Source organism: Myotis davidii, unplaced genomic scaffold, assembly GCF_000327345.1.
Source record: "Myotis davidii unplaced genomic scaffold, ASM32734v1 scaffold11, whole genome shotgun sequence".
Classification (NCBI taxonomy): domain Eukaryota; kingdom Metazoa; phylum Chordata; class Mammalia; order Chiroptera; family Vespertilionidae; genus Myotis; species Myotis davidii.
The window spans coordinates 2,545,078-2,566,956 of record NW_006285791.1 but is presented as its reverse complement, the minus strand read 5'-3'; the positions used below and the strand labels follow the sequence as shown (position 1 = coordinate 2,566,956).

At 46.5% G+C, this 21,879-nt stretch overlaps 1 protein-coding gene across 1 annotated transcript in view; it reads left to right on the top strand.

The window, feature by feature from the left end:
* BCL2 (B-cell CLL/lymphoma 2) overlaps positions 1-20,866 on the top strand; it is a 166,176-nt gene extending 145,310 nt beyond the window's left edge. Inside the window, exon 2 of the mRNA XM_006756820.2 lies at positions 15,799-20,866. Coding sequence (XP_006756883.2) covers positions 15,799-15,933 — 135 coding nt within the window. The 3' untranslated portion in view covers positions 15,934-20,866. The remainder of the gene's footprint in view (positions 1-15,798) is intronic.
* Positions 20,867-21,879: the final 1,013 nt, after the last annotated feature.

Genomic DNA, 21,879 nt, shown 5'->3' with positions numbered 1-21,879 from the left:
AGGGTGGGGAGTGTGGGTGGTTCTGCCCACGGTGGGGAAGCTGCTTCTGTTCCGGCCAGGGCCACAGTTGCTTTTGAGCCATCAGGAACCACTGAGTGGAGCCACTGGACAGATCAAAATCCAATTGCTCCTGGAGAGGTTCTTGGTTCATCTGTTTTAATATTCTGAAGAGACCTAAGGTTGGCTTGTTTTTGTGAACAAAAGGAAATTTTGTTCTTCTTGACATCCCAGAATTCCCTGGGAAGCAGCCCATAAATAGGAGGGCTTTTCCTGAATCCCGTGCAAGGAATTGTTCATGTCTCTATCTACGTGGCATTTTTAAATACTCTTGGGGTGGCAAGTGTAGTGTCGCTCAGCAGGGCCAAACCACTTTTGTGACTGGTGCTTTCTCTGTGATCCTGCTCATTCTGCCTGTGTACACAATGACCCATCACAAAAGGGCCCCAACCCCCACTTGATTCCACGCTCCAAAATGCCATCCCCACTTTTCTGTCCTCGTGCAAAGCCCTTCAGGCTCAGCCACTTCTAACCTTCTGTCCCCTCCAGTCCATCTTCAAGACTCCCCATGCATTACCGGGCCTTCCCTGTCACTCTCAGGACTTCCTCGTTAACCTCTCATTTATCGCTTGTCTCTCCAAGACCTAGACCTGTCTCCAACGGGAGAAGTGAAGGATAATTGAAAAAGTGCATGCCTAGGAGCACACAGTCTAGAGTCAGGTCTCGGCTTTGCCCCTATGAGCTGTGTGATGTTGGGAAAGCTACAGAACCTCTCTGACCCCAGTCTCCTCTGTATAATGTGGGATCTGACACAACAGTTAGTTCTCTCTCCTCATCGCAGAAGTAGATACTAAATAAATACTTTGATAAGTGATTTAACTGTGGTTGGATGACTTGATTCAGACATGTCCAAAGGAGGGATCAAAGCAAGAGCAACCATGGACACACTCATAAAAGGCGGTGCTAGCAACAGCCATCCAAAGTTTGCACCAATTTTATTATGAAAAGCATGTTGCACATGGATCCATGATTCATGTAGGTGGCCAAGGAGTTCCCACAGTGGAAACAACAATTTGCTAGACCCAAAGTCCATCCTGAAGGCTTCACAAGCCCAAACTGGAGTTTCTTCTTATGACCGTAGGGGTGAACGATATTTCCACGAGACAGTGCATCTCTGAGTCGTCCCACTGGAGGAGTGTTTGTTGAGTCCTTGATTTGGGTGAGGCACTGTGGTTGGGTCCAAGGAGCTTGCTGTCATACAGATGCCGTGGTCGCCTGCGTTTCCCCTGAGTGCTGAGTGCAGCGCTGTGCACAGAACAGGTGCAGTACATGTTTGCATCATGAATTCAATGTGAGCTGACCCTCTCTAAGGTGTCAGTGATGGCAGGAGCTGTAAGACCAGTCCTATAGGTGAGGGCACTGACGTGGACCTGCTGGGTCCACCTATGAAGTTTGGGCTCTGCTCCTTGCATGAGGGTAGTCAGTGTAGTAAGGCCCCAGAGGGTGGTTCAGGTCCCATTGGGGACCAGCCGGCAAATAATTGAGGACTTTCTGTAGGCAGAGCTCACAAGCTCCGCAAATGTGTCTGAGCAGTTGCCTTGGAAGTCGAGCTCCCGGGGCACAGCTTCTCTCCTTGTAAGTGCCCACTGCCGGCAACCCTGGCAGGCCTTGTTCAGAGCACACATGTCTTTCTCTAACCTTGTTGATGGTCGATGTCCAGAGCAGGCTCACTTCACTGTTAGGGAGTGTCCTTGTACCCGGTCAGCCGGCTGTCAATTGTCCTCCTGAAGGCTGTGCTGCTGGAAGATGTTTCAGTCCTTGTTCACTTGAGGCTCATCCATGAATGCTTTTAGCATCTGTCTCTCTTTGTGTCTGTCTCTCTGTCTGTTTCTCTAGCTCTTTCTGTATCTCTCTGTCTCTGTGAGTCTCTCCATGTCTCCCTGTCTGTCTTCCTCTCTCTGTCTTTCTCCTTTTTTCCCTTTCTTTCTGTCTCTATGAGTCTCTCTCCATGTCTCTCTGTCTCACTGTCTGTGTCCTCATTCCCTGAGGCTCATCCATGAATGCTTTCCGGATCTCCATCTCTGTGTGTGTGTTTGTGTGCATAGCCCTGCATTGTTCTGGCAGCAGAGCGCACACACTGCCACAAGTCCTCACAGTACATCTCCATTCAGACGAGAGGCCACACCTCACACCTGCATCCATGTGTTCACGAGCCTGAATCCAGAGCCACAGTGCTGACCTTGCTGGGCCCCCACAGCTGCTGCCCTTGACAGAGACTGCATGTCCCATGTGCTGGAAAGGTCTGCTCTCCTCCTGGACACAGGAAGACCATCTCCTGTGGAAGGAAGAGGGTTGTCACAGAGCCAAGCGGTGCGCCTTGACATGCATCTGTTTCTGTTCATGTTGAGTCTTTCCAGGTGAACTGAGCTAAATCATAAACTACAAAGTGAAAGCAGATTTTTCTTAGGACACCCATCTGGAGCCCACTGAGTGAGCTCCCCAGAGCGCTTAGCCCTGGTCCCCACAGCGCAGCCCGCACACTTGTGCTTCTCTTTGGGAGGGTCGGTCCATGTTTGGGACAGCCTAGGGGATCACCTCGGTCATGTTGACAGGCATACAATGATTTTTGGGCTGCAGAATTGGGGAGCTGGGAACAGGGTAAACATCGTTATATCTTGGGATGCTTTTGAGCATGGTGTTAGCAGCCTGGGAGTTTTAAACAGTGTTTGTGGCTTATTTACTGAACACTGAGAATGCCCCAACTGGCACCATCAGGGGGCAAATCTGGTGGTGGGCAGATGTGGGCATGTCATCAAGGCAAGGGCCCTGAGGCCAGCGCTATTCCAAGATTCCAGAAAGGACATCCGTGTTGATTTCTCAGCCCTTCCTAACACAAGTGTCAGAGCAGGCATGGCTGGAGGCTGGTGGTGCCCGCGAGGTACTGCCATCCCAAACTCCCTCTGCTTGGCTCTTGTCACTCTGACGTCCCCCCTCCAGGTCTGAGGCCACTTTCAGCAGGTTCATATTAGGAAATGCGGGTTCTTTGTATTCCCCCCACCACCACTACCCACCTCAGTCAACACTTGCTGATTTAAGCAAGTGAGAATCAGACATTTGGCCCCCAACTCCGGCCCTCCGCGTTTAATAAATGAAAGACCCTCTGCCCCTCCTGATGACAGTGATTAGGCCAAGCCGCAGAACTTAGCAAGCATCTGCTTTCATTTCCCATTTTTGGCGTATCTTCATGAATTAACTCTTGCAGCGGCAGGGAGAGGGGTAAGCACCTTGGCCGTGCCACCACAGCCCACGTGGCAGGCACAGTGGAGCGCTGCATGCATGCTTGGCCCCAGCTGTGACCTATAGGGAGGCGCACAGGGATGAAGGTCATACTCACGTACACTAAGGCAGGTGCGGACACTGGCGGGGAGGGGGCAGGGAGGGGAGCTACACCTGTGGCTCCAGAACCAAGAAAGAACAGTCAGTGGATAAAATCCAAACCCGCATCTGCCCATGGAATCGGTGCCCACTCTAGATGTGGAGAGTCCTGTCTGATTCTGAGGAGAAGCAGAGCGTCCCACCTGCTCCCGAAGCTGTGCCGAGCCACACTGATGTCACCAGCTCTGATGATCACTGGCATGAGGGTCAGAGGACTCTGTGGGACAAATGCCTGGATTGTGGTCAATAAAAACAAAGAGATGGGAAGCACACAGATGTATCAGAGGGCACGGGAGCATGGCCACCTTGCTGCAGAGAGGACAGCCTCTCTGAGGCCTAGAAGATGAAGTGCACAGCAAGAGGCACAGAGACCATGTGTGGATTTGAGGGACAGGAGGATCTTAGAGGCCAGAAGAGGCAGAGGCAGACCCCACAGAGACCAGTCAGTCATTTGCAGTAGTTGGGGTGACAGTCTCTGGCATGCATCTGCAGATCACAAATCACATCCTAGGAGATGCAGGAGAAAAGATGGAGAATAGGTCATTATCTGTGGGAGCTCAGGATGGCAGATTGGAGAGAAGATCATTGGACTGAGCTACCCATAAAGTGTTCAGATGAAGGAACTTGAAGGCCTGGGAGATAGAGTGAGTTGGTTGCCCAGATTGGCACCCAGCCTTCCTAACTTCTCATCCAGAACAGTGTTCACCCACCATGCCACCTCCTACATTTTAAAAAATCCATTAAAAGGAGGATAAGAATTGTACAAACTTTCTAACCAAAGGAGCCCCATCTCCACACGGGTGAGCAAGAATTACAGAACCTCTGAGTCCTTCTGTAGAATGCCATGTGCTGTCAAAATAGGTTAGTTCCCTTCTTCGTGTAATGTGGGAAATGTAATTGGGTTTTTTTTAATAACTGACATACCATAAAATTCCATTTAAAGTGATTGGTTTTTAGTATTTCACAAGGTTTTACAATTATCATTATTATCTATTTCCAGAACTTTTTAAAAATTACTCTCTATTTTCCTCTCTCCCTAACCCTTGGCAATCAGTAAATCACTTCTGTTCTTATGGATTTGCTTATTTTGGAAATTATATATAATGGCATCATACAATGGCTTCTCTCACTGCGCATAATGTTTTCAAGGTTCATCCATGTGATATGAGTTCTTCATTCCTTTTTTCCCCCCATTCCTTTTTATGGCTGAATAACATTCCATTGTATGGATACACCACATTTTGTTTATCTCTTCATTAGTTGATGACATTGGCATAGTTTCCACTTTGCTTGTGTACAAGTTTTTGTGTGAACATATTTCAGTTACCTTGGTTGTATATCTAGAAGTGGAATTGCTGGATTGTATGGTAACTTCAAATTTTTGAGAAACCACCACTGTCTTCCACAATGGCTGCACCATTTTCTATTTCCTCCAGATGAGTGTGGGGTCTCCGGTTTCTCTTGCTCCTCACCAACACTTGTTATTGTCCTTTTTTACATGACAGCCATACTAGTGGGTGTGAAGTAATATCTCATCGTGGTTTTAGTTTGTGTCTTCCTAATGACTAATGATGTTGAGTGTCTTTTCTTGAGCTTATTGGCCATTTGTGTATCTTATTTGGGGGGTTAAATGTCCATTCAAATCTTTGCCTGTATTTTAATTGGGCTACTGGTCATTTTATTATTGAGATGTAATAATTACGCTTTCTTTACTCCACATACTTTCATGCCAACACAATATCATAAAGTGGTATTTTCCCCAAAACAGTGAAAACAGCGTAAGCCCGGAGCAAGGAAAGGCCAAGTGCCAGCAACTGCAGGACACTCAGAGGCTTCTAGCCAAAAGAAGGTAGTGGAATGAGGAAGGGGAGGAAGGAAAATGGAGAAACTTTCTTTTAAAGCCAAACGCTCAAGGCAGGTCACTGAGGCCTCCGTGCTTGTGAGATCCAGCAGAAGGCACCCTTAAAATGAGGTCAAGTGCCTGGGTCTTTTCTCTCCTCCACAGAGCCCTGCACGATAAATGCACCCCCTCCCCTGCTCCCCCTTCCCCCGACACATAGTATTTTGAATGTATTGAGAAATCTGCTGTGAATGCAGGAGAATATTGCCCAGCAATTCTTAGAGGGCAGGGCCTGGGTCTCATTTGGCTTTAAGCCTCCTCAGCTCCTTATAAACGTGTTTGGTTCCTGAACGAAGAAGCGACCGGAAGATGAGATTTCAATGTTTAGTATAGATATGGTCTATTATATGAACACGAATCAAATAGCACAAGTGTTAACAACATATTTTTAGCACATTTTGCTATAGATGCATTGTGTCACCCATTTTTACCTTTGGTCTATTTTTTTAAAATCCTCACCATAGGATGTATTGATTTTAGAGAGAGAGGAAGGGAGAGGGAGAGAAACATTGATCATTTGCCTCTTGTATTCACCCCAAATGGGGATCGAACCCACCACCTGAGTATGTGTCCTGACCTGGAATCAAACCCATGACTCCAACTAACTGAGCCAGGGCTCCACCTATGGTCTTTGAAGTACTGGGTTGTTGGCACCTCCTGGCAAGAGGGAACTAAGCCCACAGGTGGCTGAGTACCTTCTCCCTGCAGTATGTGCGTGGCTAGTAGAGCAGGGAATTTGTCTCTGGTCTTCCCTCCAGAGAGCACCTCCTACCCTGGCCTGGAAGACAGTTAGACTCACAGAATCTCTGTGATCCCACCTGGGAGCGGGCTCAACTCTCTTCCAGCAGGTGGACAAGGCAAGCAGCCTTCGACCCAGCTCCTTGGCTTCAGAGTCCCCAGAGCATCAGACTCCTTTGCAAATTATTTTCAGATTGTGCCCTGCTCAGGAAAAGAAGGAACCAACTAGGCTTCTCATTTGGGGCCCTCCCTAGTTCCTGAGGGCCCCTGCCTAATTTGCATCCTCAGCTCAATTTGCATCACAAAATGCACCCAAATGTCCCTGGACTTACTGCGGTAGGCGGGCAAGTTTTGTTTTTTGTTTTGTTTGGGTTTTTCATCTCCTGCCATTTCTCTAGCAGGTTTCTGGTTACATCCAGATGACACATAGATTAGGTTTCATTTCATGTCGTTAGCTGATGATTCAACTAGCCCAACTGCCTGGGCCAAGACCGTCCGGGACCCAGCCCCATTCGCTGGAGATGGCTTCTTCCGGGTGGCCTTGCGAGCCTGGTGGCCCAGTCACCGCACTTCTGCAGGCGGGCAGCTGGGTGTCCTTCAGTTGTATGCTCGAGGGTTGTTGTTTCCTCCTTTCCTTTTCCCCCAAACCTGGAGTCAATATTTTGGGAGTCAGGGGGGCCGGGTGAGAGGAAGAGCAGGGGACAGAAGCTTGCCACTGCCACAGCGGCTCTGATCTGCAGGAATCCTCAGGACTCATTCAGCACAAAGCGGCTGCAGAGGAAATCCTGCCCAGCCAATGATAAGCGGGAAATGGAGTCACTTCCTCACCAGCTGCTTTATTCAGGCAGAAAGAGTCCTCACTTCCTCGCGTGTGCTCTTCTGGCCACCACTCATAGCAGCAGGGCTGCTGGCTGCCCCTTTAATCCCAGGCATGTTAGTATCTGGGGAATTGCAGCTTCCTGGGATTCAAGGGGAACTCTCCTCTCTTCTGAAGTGTGTGTGCCTCGCTTCCCTCCTTCCCTCACTTCCTTCTTTCTCTCTCTCCCCCTCTACCTGGCAGGTGACTGTCCTTAGGCTCTGGAGACTGGAGCCGGCACAGACAGCATTGGGAATGAGCTTCACACCCCTGAGTAGCATGCAAGACTAGTTACACGGGGTCTCTGTGTTCCCAAGGACATCCAGAAGCAGCTCGGGACCGCCATCACCTCCCTGTCCTATGAGCATTTTACCTCCAGGCAGCGTTTCCCAAGGGTGTCCTCAAAACCCATCAGGAATCTCCCTGACAGAGGGAGAGATGACCCAATGAGTTTAGAAAATGCCTTTGGCGACTCACAGGCATTCAACTAGGGTGTTATTCAAAATATGTAGCAACCAATAAGGCACAGACACTGACTAATCAAATTTGATGCTGACCATTAGCATTAGCTGAGCATCAGCCCATCATAGGGAGACTAGAGTCTGCTGCTGGATTTTGTTTAAGCCTGTCCCCACTTATTTATCCTTTGAACACCTTCCTTTAGAAATTATTATCTAGTAAGATATGTTTGGAAAACCTGTTCTATAGTAAAAGGTATCAGTTTATTTCATATCCACAGACATTTGCTGAGTGCCTAATATGTGACAGACACGTGCTCCAGGGATCTGACGATAAACAAAATGTGGCTCCTGCACCTCCAGGTGCTAACCGGGAGAGGACAGACTTGTGAACAGATGCTCTTCAGATAATACAGTGAGCAGGGGCAGCCCAGGATTATTTAATTCAACCTGGGGGCTTGGAGAAAGTTGCCTGCGTAAAATGATTGCACTGAATCCCTGAGTGAACAGAAGTCAATTTACAGGTGACAGAAGTCGAGCAGGCGAGCTAGGCTTAGGCCAGAGCACTGGGAGATGTGGATGGCATGGTAAAGGATTTGGACTGACACATGGAAGTGACAGCTTTGATTCCAACTGGATAATCCTGGTTGCTCTATGGAGAGGGTATTGAATGGCAGGCCACACAGACTGAAGGCAGAGAGATCAGATGGGGAATCATACAGAAGTGCTGGGGAGAGAAGGTAATGGGGATGGAGAAATCAGTGGTGCATACACTGCCCTGTCCAGTCCCCTTGACCTTCACTTCAGTGCTATCTAGCTGACCTCTAGATACAGGAGGTACTGCCTCTGCATCTCTTTCCCAGTGGTTTTCTCTAGCCTCTAGAGCCCACTTTGCCTGTGCACATGACGGGCCATAACTGCTGGGGTATTGACACCTCCATAGGAGCAAACCTCAGCCAATGAGTGCAAGAGGTTGGTGTGTAAATACCCAGCTTCCTGGCCCCTAGTGGAATAACAAACGGTTCATTTTCTGCACTGGCCCCCAGGTTTCTCAGCGGGATTAAGTTCCAGTTACCAGCAGCAGCAACTTTCTAGATAAGGTAATTCATGGCTGCGTTCCTTCCAGACCCCCTACTAGTGGTTCCTGAGATCATCTCCCAAATAACCTGATTACACTCAAATCTTTGTCTTAGGGTCTGCTTCGGGAGGAGTCCCACCCAAGATGATGGGATTTCCCATTGAATGAATGGTGGGGGAGGGATGAGAAAGAGGAAAATGTCTAGAAGTCTCTCAGGGTATAGGTTTACATAACAGCATGGACACTTTGAAGATAGGAAGGAAGACAACTTACTGGAGGAGGCGATGGTAACTCCAGTTTCGGACTGGCTGCATGGTAACTTCTGGTGGGACCTCTTAGAAAGTGACTGGGATTGGAATCTGGTAGTTAGAGGATCAAGTGGGGTTGCATGTGAAGATGTCAGAGACACCATCATGGGATGGTATCTAAGACCATGAGAGTGAAGGAGATTGGCCAAAGGAAGAGAAGGCTGTCCAGACAAGCCCAGAAGATGGAGGACCTATCAGGGCAGGCAGAGGAGGAGGTGCCCATGGAGGGGAAACTCTCCAAGAGCGCTGGGAGTCCATCCAGTGTGTAAAGCACCCAGTGAGATACACGCGAAGAGCATCCAGTGAATATAACCATGTGGAGGATATGTCTGGTCTCTGGGTGTTGGTTTCAGAGGCACAATGGAGGAGGAAGTCAGACTGGATGGATTAAAATGAAGGTGGGAAGACAGCTGAGAAGGTGGGTTAGCAACTTGTCCAAGACGGCAAAGAGAGAGAAGATAACGGTCAGGATGGAACACAGAATCAGCAGTTACTCTGAGGAAATCTGAATTTACTTTTTTTTCGTCAGTGGATAAATACCCACAACTCCCTTGTCCTTCAAGGATTAACTCAGAAGCTGTGTTCTCTAGTGAGGAAATCTGAATGTTTGTATGCCAAGGAAAAAAGAGACCAAAGGAAGGGTGAGGTTGAAATTGCTGTTGAAAGCAGGAACAATTGATGGAGGAAGGTTCCAGAAGCAATGGGAGACTGTGGGCTGTAGGTGCAGGGTACAAAGGGTCGGGGAAGGGCAGACAGTGATGTAAGCTGATGGGTGCTCCAGGATAGGAAGCTGCGATAATTCCCATCCAATGGCCCCAAGTTTCTCAGAGAAGAAAGAGATGACAGCAGTTGCTAAACAGCGAGGAGAATATGTGAGAAAAGTGGCGGCTGTTTGGAATAATCATGAAAAGGAACAGAGAAAGCATCTGAGCAAGGGTAAGGGTATGTTAAGTGGTTTCAAGAACTCACTGAGTTTGGAGGCCCTGAATTCAGAGTCACATTGGTCTGCATGGTTGGGTGACTTCCTTCGGCAACACTTGAAGGCCAGAGGAGGCTGCTATGGGATGGGGTCCAGGCTGGAGCACAAAGGAAGGTCAGGATGGGAGGAAGCACGTTGAGGGAAGCAAGGAGGGGGCACCAGGGAGAGAGAAGAACCCACAGCTTGTAGATGTTCTAACCCAGTAAGCACAGGAGGCCTCTCCTCTCCCCTCCACCTCACATCAGCCTATCAGTACCCACTGTTAGTAACTCACTTGATCTGTCTAGATTTCATTTGCCTCACCTATTGAAAAAGAGCTAATATCTTTCTTGGGCATTATTAAACCAATCTGGGAGATGTGAACTTACTTGGAGGGTCCTTGCAGCCAAAGTTTTCTGTGACTATGGTGCATCCTTGCCTTTTTTTTTTCTTTACCTAATTCTCAGATTGTTATGAGAGAGGTGATTCCCATGAAGACAAAATGATAAAGCCATGAGAAATGGAAAATACCCAGGGCACTTGATAGCAGTGTTTGATTTCCTGTTGGCACCATCTGATTTTCTTTTTACTTCCCTCTTACCACCGACAGGTGTGCTCTGGGCAGGATACAAAATGGCAGCACACCTGCGTTTTGGTCAGTTCAGTGATGCACACAGAGGCAGCATCTCTCTGCATCGTACCCTCTTTAGGTCAAGATGGCTCTCTCCCCCTGGGGCTCTCCATGGTCATATAATGCCTGTATCCACAGTCAGCTCAGAGGCTGTGGGATGAAGCCGAGTGTCTCAGGTGTTTATAGCCAACCGAGCCATATTAAATTTCCCCTCCGTCTAAGGAGAGCCGCGAACCCACACCGAGCCAGGGCCCTGAACTTGCAGACGCTGGTTTAGCTGTTACCTGTGTCACTCAGTCTTAAATTGGGAGCATCTTTCCTTGCCAGTGAATCTAGGGCACACGTTCCAATGGCTGAACCGTATTCCGTGCTATGGATGTGCCGTAAGTTCTTTACCCAGTCATGTTTTCAGACATTTAAGTCATTTTCAGGTTTTAACTATTATAAACAATCAGAGCATTTTATTAATTACTTTTTTCAAGATAAATAACCAGAAGGGGAATTACTAACAAAAGGACAGTATTTTTAAAGTTTTTGATACTCATTGCCAAATACGTAAAGGTCTCTCCGTTGATCTTTCCTCAGGGAGGAGAAGTTGTGTAAGAGCACCTGGCCCCCACCCTCACCCCCACCCCACTGGTTTCAGCAGAACTCAGCGTTGCTCATCTGATTCATTTGTCTTTAAATCTCATTTTATTTGGAATCAGGTTTAAGTGAAACTTTTTTGAAGGATTCTTAAGAGGAAAAGGAAGATATTAGAGGGTGGGCTGGCTCCAGGGAGATATGCGTGTAGGGGTGGCGAGGACGGGGGGGGTTAGAGAGGGAAAGAAGGGGGTGACAGTGGTCCTAGGCCTGGTCCCATTGCAGGAGAGACAAGGACACTTTTGCTGTTGACTCCCTCCCCCCAGCTTAGGAGTCTGAGCCTGGTCTGTTCTGATGCACACAACCCCTGGCTCACTTTCCGCCCTGCAGCATGGGTTTGGGGGTGGGAGTGGGGCCTTCCTGTCTGGTTGATGCTGGCCTAGGATGGAATTCAGACTCAGACCATCTGCAACCTCCGAGTTTGAGGTTTGTGGAGAAGCTGTCTGCGAAAGAGTGACTAGAGCTGGGGCACCGCCTGTCTCCTCTCTGATGTGAAGGTCAGCAAAAAGAGAAAGGACCCCCCTTGGGACCTGCTCTTCGCACTCCTGAAATTGGGCAGAGCCCTTGCCAGTCCTGGCATGAGCCAGGCTGGCAGTGCCTCCAAATACATAGACTGGGGTTTGGTCTGAGTCACATGACAACAGCCCAGGTTTTCTTTTTCCCACTTTGTTGCTTCTTATACATAAAATGAGAATGTGTTTATTTAATACAGCTTTCAGACTTAAACAAATAATGACAGACTGTTCAAACAGACTTCGGAAATCGCCCTAATCAGGATGTTTGGAAAAGCAAGAAGACTGTAGGAGCTTTTAGGACCTTCAGTCCTGAGCCCAGAGGGTCCACTTGGCACTTTGGAACACAGATGGGCAAAGCTCAGAGGCCCGATTCAACCTCAGGGCGGTTAATGATGCCTCAGCCCACAACCTGACTTACCAATTGATGAGGAAGTACAGATGGGCATTGTAATTTCACTTCCTGTCTTCCACCGGAACACATCACGTGTGCATTTTAATTCACAATTTCTGTAGACATCACCAGGCATCTTTAGAGGGAGCTTATGAAGTGCGCTGTGGAAACCTGCCCTTCCCTCCTTCCCCTCGGTGGACCCTCTGGAGGGAGGAGCAGGTTCAGGACGCCTGCAGCAGGTTTGCAAGGGAGCAGACTAGAGAACAAGTTAATGTTGCCACTAGTTCACGTTCTGGGCCACGTTGACAAATGGCTTTGAATCACCTACGTTAATCTTCACAATAACCAATTTTATGGGTGAAGTAAATGAGGCTCAGGATTGGGTAATTTGTTCAAGGTCATGAGCAATAAAATGTCAAGGCTGGGATTTCACCCAGACCTTCTCTCCAAGTCCAGAGCTGTTCCCAGGCCCCTGGGGGCTGCATTAGCGCCTCTGCTCTCGGTCTTTGGGTCAAGAGATGCTGTGTTAGCTCATCCCCCACCAGATGTGCATTTTCTTTGTAACGCACATCAGCAATGGCCCATTAGGAGCACAGTGTCAGGAGAGGAAGGGGTATTTAGGCATGCATTTCTTCTGCCCCTGGGACTGTGCACCAGGCAGATGAGGAGGGAATGCCAGCCCATGTGTCCCTGCTTTCTCCACTTTCCTAGGATGGCTTCTTGTCCAGAAAGGTCAGACGGCCAGAGTCTTAGTCCGTTTCATAGTCAGCCACTATGACTATAGACAACTCCAACTGGTAACTAAAGAAATGTGGAGTCCAGCCACGGACCTTCTTTCCTACTGCCAGTGCTTCGAGGGTGTCCTTTGGCTGGGCTGTTGGGGGTTCCAGCTTGCCCACCCCTCAGGGAGGGCTCCAAGATGTTCCCGGCTGTGTCTGTGGGACCTGAGCTGCACTTTGCAAGGGGCAGTTTCTCCTGCCTCTAAATATGTCCTGACCCCTTTCTGCCCCAGTTATCCCTGATTATATACAGGGAAGGTATGTGTCTTGACAAGCAATCATGATTTTTCTCAGCTTTGTGCTAAGAGCACCAAGCACATACAGTGGGGCCTTGACTCAGGAGTTTTTTGAGATACCAGCTGTCTCTCCCCCGATTTTTTGCATTGAGTTGATAGAGTAATTTGAGTTAACGAGCTCCTTAACGAGCTCGGTCTCAGAACGAATTAAACTCGTAAGTCAAGGCCCCACTGTATTTCATTATCTGTTAGAGCAGGAGTTGGGAACCTTTTTTTCTGCCAAGGGCCATTTAGATATTTATAACATCATTCGTGGGCCCTACAAAATTATCAACTTAAAAATTAGCCTGCTATATTTGGTCAAACTTTTATTGAACTCCCCACTTAATGCCTTGGCAGGGCCAGACCAAATGATTTCTGGGGCCTTATAAGGCCCTCGGGCCGGACATTCCCCACCACTGTGTTAGAGCCTGGCTCTGTGAAGGCTCAATTTTGGATCATTTTAACAATAGATTTAAAAAGAAGAAAACCCTTGCGCCCTCTCCTGGTACAAATTAATCTAGTGCATCTGAGGTCCCGATCTCCCACTTGCTGGCTCACCATCTGATCTTGTGCTGTTGACACACTAGGTAGACCGTTGGGTCTTCTGTGGTCCATGATCACAAAGGTTCTTTAAAACCTTTCTTCACAGGCCACCCTGTGCATCATGGGATGTTGAGCAGTATCACTGGCTTCTGCCCACAGATGATCTCACCCCAAACCATGACTACCAAAAATGTTTCCAGATATTGCCCAACGTCACCTGTGGGGCAAGACCACCCTCAAGACCAGTGAGAACTGCTGCCCTAACCCCTTGTCTGCCTTTTGTAAAAGGTGTTACTGGTCCCAGGGCAACCAGTGAGAGGGTGGGGATGACTCCACAGAAACCTTTTGTGACTTTAATAAGCAAATTAAAAAATATATTTTTATTGGTTTTAGAGAGAGAGAAAGGGGAAGGGATATAGAGAAACATCAACGATAAGAGAGAATCATTGATCCTCTGCCTCCTGGGGATTGAGCACAAAACCTGGCATGTGCCCTGGCCAGGAATTGACCCATGATCTCCCTGCTGGCGCGGTTCAGTAAGCAATTTTGATGGCTGGTCAAGTGTGTTCACCTGCTAGGAATTTGTCTAAATACACACACACTGCACACATACACACACAACCCCCACATCTGAACAAGTACATAAAAATTTATGTAAGAGATGTAGCATAATATTGTTTAGTAAACGTTTAAAACAACCCAAATAAAGAATTGGTTCAAGGAAGCACAGCATAATATATGGAATACTATGCAGTCATGAAAAATAATTGTGTAAATCTTTATTTAGTAATGTGAGAAGTTCCCCTAATGTCTTAAACTCTCACCTCCAAGACTACTCCAAGATTCCCAGCGGTGGTTGTATTTAGAAGGCACACTTTCAAACAGGCAGAGTAAGCATCTGGATGATGTATTAGGTCAAGCATGTCAAACTCGCCGCCCCCGGGCCGTGTGCCTTGTTTATTGGGTGCATGTTAGCCTTTGAATTTGACATACTTGTATTAGGTTAAAGAGAATTCAAACCAGTGAATGGATTCAGAAAACTTGAATCATTCATTGAACATTTATTAAGCACCTACATGGACAAGACCATGCACAGCACTGGGAGACAATGATACCTGGTCCCTTTACTGCAGTATTTGCCCCAAACAGACAAAAGCACTGTGAAGGTTGTCAGAACCTCCATTGCACAGCAATGTCAGAAGTTCCCACGTGTTCCTGTCTCCCATAATGAAATCATGCGCTCCCATTCCAGGTTGTTGAAATGCCTAAATAAATCACACCATGTGAAAAAGCATTTCATTTACTGAGTTATATATTTAGATAGGTTTACAGAGTTGTCCAAATAATAATTGGGTCCAAATGTGGAACCGAATCTTCCCCAACAAATCCAAGGAACGAGCTAAGACAACCCAGAGACCTTTGCTACAAACACTGCAGGCCTGGCTTCTAAGCAGCGGTACAAAGGGAAGCCAGGAGCCATCTTTGCCCAGGGACCTGTGTGTCCATTGACACAATCTGACCATAAATGACCACATGCCTTGTAAAGTTCACAACTTGAGTTAAATTGCTCCCCCCCCCCCGGCCCCCGCCACCGGGAGAAACCCAAGGATGGCTTTCTTTCCCAGAGAGCACCCTGTCCTTGACCTCAGAAGCTAGGCCTGCAACCAGCGGAGGCCGCCCTGCTGTGTCCACATCAGCCTCCCGGGCAGACCAAGCACTCACCGAGCTGTTGTTAGGGCGTCAGCAGAATAAAGGGCACTGGTTGGATCTGGGTTCAAATACTGGCCCTACTGTTGACTAGACAAATCCTTTACCCTCTGTGATTCTCAGGGTTTTTCCACCTACAGAACAGGAATAAACAAAACGACTCCATAAGTCTGGCATGAAGAATAAATAAAGTAATGCATGTTAGGCATTCATTACAAGTGCCTGGCATATAGCAAGCATTCAATAAAGGAGTGTTGTCATAGTCATGGGGTTTTATTATACCTATGAATGGCCATGCTCATGAAAATTGCAAAGCCTCCCAGATTTGTAACCGCCTTTTCTGTTTTATTTTCCCCCTTTGAACTTACCAGTCTCTAACATACGTATATCATACATTTATTTTGTTTATTGTCCATCCCACTCGACTAGATAAAAGCTTTGTGAGGCAGGAACTTTCAACCTATGTCATTCACTGCTGTTTCTCTAGGATCTCAATAAATAATTCTTGAATGAAAATGAAAAGAATGGGTCCGCTCTCCGTCTCTAATTCCCTCTCTTCTTCTTCCTTCCTCTCTCCCCTGCAGGACGCCTTTGTGGAACTGTATGGCCCCAACATGCGGCCTCTGTTCGATTTCTCCTGGCTCTCTCTGAAGGCACTGCTCAGCCTGGCCCTGGTGGGAGCTTGCATCACCCTGGGTGCCTATCTGGGTCACAAGTGAAGGCAACAGGCCTGCCCCAAACAAATATGCAAAAGGTTCATGAAAGCAGTAGAAATATATGCATTGTTGGGATGTACCATGAAACGGAGCTATGGTCTCTTAAAAACAAGCAAACAACAAACAACAAAAACAGCTTTCAGGCTCCACGTCGAATCAGCTATTTACTGCCAAAGGGAAATACCATTTATTTTTTACATTATGGAGAAAAAGATTTATTTATTTAGGACAGTCCCATGGAGCACCCTGTCCTTGGAAAGCCTACTACCAGTCATTGCCAAGCTCCACCGGTGTGGCTCCACCTGGATCTCCTGTGCCTATAAATGGATTCGCTTTCCATGTTAGTGGCCGGGCTGACTCACCATCTGAAGGGCAAACTGATGGAGAACATGACTGTTCCAGAAGCCGGCCTGCTGGCTGCTGGAGGTTTGGAAGAAGGTGTTCATTTTCCTTGCATTGATTTGCCCCCGGGGGCTGTGATATTCATAGAGGGAGGTGCTTGGAGGGAAGTGCATTCTTTTCCGGCCGGAAGAACCTACACTTTGCATATGGCTCACATGGTACATGCCTGGTTGGCAGAAAAAAATGAAAAGGGAACTTCAGATGGACTTGGTATCCGCCAAGATTTCCACACCGAAGGACAGTGGTAGGAAAAATGCCCTTAAACCTTAGGAAAGTATTTTTTTAAGCTACCAATTGTGCCGAGAAGCATTTTAGCAATTTCTACAAAATCATCCAGTACCTTAAGCCCTGATGTGTATATTCTTATATTTTGGATACGCTCCCTCTCCAAAAACTGGCTCTGTGCGTGAAACAGAATCCTTGGGAATGCGAGGAAGTGGACGTCTCGGCGACTCCTTCGGCATCAGGAAGGCTGCAGTTACAGAAGCATCAGGCCGCCACAAGTGCCTGCCTTTCCGCAAGAGGCCGCGGTTGGAAGTCCCGCTTCGTCCCGGTTGGGAGGCCTCATCCTGGAACCGAGCCTGGGCACTCGCTGGCCTGCTCCATGGATTTCAAACAGAGGCCTGTGGTCTCCCGGCATCTGGAAGCTGAGGAGTCAGAATTCCACTGTCAGGAACGACGAGCAGGCTGGGGCCTGGTCCACCGGGGCCCTCCAGGGAGGCCCTTTTCCATGTCGAGTGTGGAGCCTGGAGCCTGGGAACCAACGCTCCTAAGATGTTTGTCACTGTGCAGGGAAGGAAACAGAGGCACTCTGCCCTTCCTAGCAGAGGGAGGTGGTGAAGGCTGGAGCGCCCCCACCGAAATGGAACAGCAAAGAAAGGAGGCATGTCCGCGTGCAGTGTGGCTGCTGCGCATGCATGCGAGTTGGCTGCGCGGCCACCCATCCGTCTGAACAGTTTAGAGCGAGGCTTTACGTGACTTAGGGGAGGGTCATAAATCCTGAAGGAAGCACTGGGATGAGGTGTCATGGATTAATTGACCCATGTCTGTGGAGTTGCGATGTAAAACATTATCTTGTCATTGTAGTTTGGTTTTATTTGAAACCTGACAGAGGGGGGAAAAAAGTTCCAGGTGTGGAATGTGGAGTTTATCTGTACCTCCTGGGCATTAAAAGAAAAAAAAAAAATAGTGGTGGACAGCTCTAGAGAAGTAGTGAAAGAAGTGATCTTCAGCTGATAAACTAGGAAATATGTCAAGTTTAGAGAGTCTGAGACACACGTGGAATAACTGTGGCATTATTGCATTATATACCATTTATCTGTATTAACTTTGGAATGTACTATGTTCAATGTTTAATGCTGTGGTTAATATTTCGAAAGCTGCTTTAAAAAAAATACATGCATCTCAGCATTTTTAAAAATTGTATTTAGTTATGGCCTCTACATTCTTTGTTAGCAAAAATGAACATTTTTCCATTTGAGAGTCTTGTCTCTTAATTGTTTAAAAGCATTTCTGAGAAGATGAGCTAAGTCCCAGGTCTCAGCTACTGGAGATACCCTGGAGCACGCTGGCCACGGAGTTATGTGCACTTCCATGACCACATAATTGTTTTGCAAGGGACATACCTGTTGTCCCTTTGCCTGTGTTCCTTGAGGGTTTATTTGTCCCTGGACAAATCAGAATTCAACTCACATTATTTAGGCTTGCATACATGTTTGGTTAAACCCATGAGGTTCATTCAGTTGAAAATCGAGATGGGAAGTGACCAGGGGATTAAATTCTGGCTCCGATGGTTTGACCTTTCAAGAGTTGCTTTCCATGGCCTGTTTCCACACAGACTCCTCCAGCTCCCTCCTTCCGCAGGGCCCTTTCCCTGGCTGGCCTTCAGGTTTTTCCTGACATGCGGTGGCACTTACGCCCCATGCCCCACACCGAGAAAGCAGGAAACCCCATGGTATGAAGCCAGACCTCCCTGGCGGGCCTCAGGGAACGGGACGATCAGACCTTTGAATGATTCTAATTTTTAAGAGAAATATTATTTTATGAAAGGTTTACATTGTCAAAAGTGATAAATATGGAATATCAAATCCTGTGCTGCTATCCTGCCAAGATCATCTTAATGGAGTCAGTTTGCAGTACACTCCAAGTGGCGACAGCCTCCAAGCTGCTTTAGAGTAACAATGAAGAACATGGACGTTTTTAATATAGAGTCTGTTTGTCTTTTATTGTTGTTTTTGTTATTGTTCAAACTGGGATTTGCAGAATATTCAAAAAAATGTATATATATATTAAAAAAAAAAAAAACCTCCCAGGGGTTGGCTTCTGGCTGGTTTCCTTTGCTGTGGGGTTTTGTTATCTGGTTTTGATGGTGAACGTGCCCAGCTGCCTGCCCCCAGAACTGTACAGTATTGTGGCTGCACTCACTCTAAAAGTAGTTATGTTGCATTTTTCTTGTTGTTAAAAACATGTTAGAAGCAACGAATGTATATAAAGCTTCAACTAGTCATTTTTTCTTCTCCTTTTTTTATTGTCTCAATTATTTTGTGATCAGACAACCAGAGGACCATTCCTACTTATTTCTTGTTGAGAAGAGATTCACACCCGAATACATGGTGCATATGTTGGCCAGGGTCAAGGTTAGCTAGAACACACGCACTTTCCCAATGGGGGTCAAGGGCTCTAAACAGAACCACAGGAGAAAATCACTGAAGAACCTCTGCAGTCCTCCCAAGCCCCAGTGCAAAAGCACTCCGAAAGAGAGATCAAAACAGTCAACATGTGCTATAGCAGACAGTTCATCTGAGTTTGTACAGTGGCTGAAAAAAAAAATCTTGTATGTTTTAAGATTTGGGTTAAAGTCACATTTCGAATTTAGGAAGCACCTTTCAATATTCCAACAAACAAACAAAAACATATTCTGCCCCAACCCACTTATCTCTGCATATTCAGATTGACTTTTATTTCTTTAGTAAGTATTTATTGCTTATCATTGAAAGATCTAGTCCTGGCCCAGTGTGGGAAATTCGGAAGTGATTATAAATCAAGAGGAGTTATAATAATCAGGATGAAACATAAATAAGGCAGTCCCCCACACATGTCTGGTTTTCATATTAAGGTTCTACTAATTGAACAGAATTGCAAGTCATCTAACATGTAATTAAACTTATGCTAAAATGACTACAAATGCGAACATAAATTCTCATTTCAATTGTACTTCTAAGGCAGTGGTTGTTTTTATCCTTTCTTATCACTAATAGTTAGTAATGTACACCTGCTCTATCAGAAAGAAACAGGAAGGGCTTGAAATACAAGCCATGCTAAGGAAATTAGGGAGTCAGTTGAAATTCTATTCTGATCTTATTCTGTGGTGTCTTTTGCTTCCCAGACAAATGCGGTTGCACACTTTTTAAAAAATACAATTCTACATTGTCAGGCTTATGAAGGTTCCAACCAGAACTTTATTGTTATTCAATTTGGATCTTCCAGAGATTTTTTTTTTAAATTATTATGGGACAAAGGACATTTGTTGCAGGGGTGGGAGGGAGGAATTTTCAAAAGAGCAAAACATTCCCAAGATTGGATTAGAGCATGGAGGTTTCAGAACAGCCAGGACTGTGGGGTATGAAATGGAAATGAGTGTGACCTTTTGCTAGAGGTCAATGTCATATCTCCATGAAGGAACTTACAAAACAAGCAAGAAACATTTTAAAGTTCGGTGATAATGATTAGATTCTAGAGACATCAGAACAACTCAAAATCCAGCTCTGTACAGCAGTGCATAAGGACCAAAACTCTTAAACAATTGCCCGCAATGGCATATATTTCAAGCCTGGGTATGTCTAATGACTACTTAAACAATAAATTTGCAGTTCTGAACAATAGGATATTTAATAAAAACCTTCTGGTTGGTAGGAACATCTGTTTCTAAGTATTTATCATGCACAATACAGAAAGAAAATAAAAACAAAAAAATGTAAAACTCGATTGAGCAAGTGGTAATACAGGTCCATTGTCTTTAACCCCAAAAATCATTCTGTTCCATGTCTGTGCTCATAGGACAGACCTTGGACAACCACAAAATATGCATCCCACTGGACACAAAGAAACCCAGCTGGAGTATGAATGGTATTGCACCAATTCATCATGCTACCCCAGAAAAATAATTTAAAGCCAATTTCCTGTTGATGATAGTTTGTTTGGGGTACCAATGTAAGCCTAGCAAACAAAAACACCGGTGCAAGACAGAAAGACTTCATCAAAAGATCCTGGGACTGTTACCAAATGTGACTGTGATGTGGATACTTGGTAATGCCATTTACCTAAACCTTTTGGCGACTCTGTAGTGGGCCTTCCAAGCTAGCTCATTAAGTTTTTCCCTCTGGGGCACCATTTGAAGGAGTGATAGCCAATCAAATTCCTCTCGGGGAAGTGTTAGTGGTTGTGTTTAATATACTGTCTTCTTAAGTTTTCAACCAAGCTCTGCTTTTGTTTTGAGATTATTTTTGTCTGAAATAAAATAAGTGTATAAAAAGTGTTTTTGTATTGAAAGCTTTTGTTATCAAAATTCCACTTTGACCTTCCATGACTGCTTTTAAGATGAATACTTTTTAGGGATGGCTGCTATCCTGTAACACTTCACACACACGCACGCACACACACAAACATGGTAAGCATATTTTAGATGGTTAAGATAGAGTAAGTCTCTAGTTGATCAGCATTAATGAAAGGGCCTTTTTTGTGTTATCAGAAGAATCCACCTTGCTATTAAACTTTCCTTGTCTTTTCAGTTACTATTGTGAAGAAAAATAAAGTACAATGTGAGATATTGGTTGTGCCCTAGAATTGTTTATAATGTGGTGACAAGACTTTGCTCTGCCATTCATCGTCATTAAACAAGACTTTAAAAAGCCCCTTAACAAGCCAGTAGAACCACCAGAAACCTCATGCTAACGAAGCCCCAGGGGACCTGGCTATGGATTGCCTTACAGGTGAAACCAGTAAAAAGGCAGCCCTTCTGTTTCCTGGTTACTAAACCTCCAGGTTAGTTAGATCCAAGATGGACTAGGCTTGGGTTCTTCTCCCAAAGAGAGCCATTGCTGTTATTGTGTGTGCTTGTCCACACCAAGTGGCGATCCCAGCCTTTACCTGCAATCTTATATAATAAAAGAGAAACATGCAAATTGACCATACCTTTGCTACACCCACAAGCCACGCCCACCAGCCAATCAGGAGCAAGTATGCAAATAAACCCAACCAAGATGGTGGCAGCCATGGAGCTGGAGCAAACAGGAGGCTTGGGTTGCCCCTGGCGATGGAGGAAGCCAAGCAGCCCTGGCTGGCTGTGGGCTCCGCTCAAGGCTACAAAGTTTCAATTATACAAGATAAATAAATCCCAGATACCTGCTTCCAGCCGCTTTGGCCTCCGCTCAAGGAGGGTCTGGGAGCCTGGGTTTCCTGGGGCCGTGGACAGCTGGAAAACAGCCATCAGCCCCTCACCCAGGCTGGCCAGACACCCCAGCGGGGACCCCCATACTGAAGGGGGTGTGA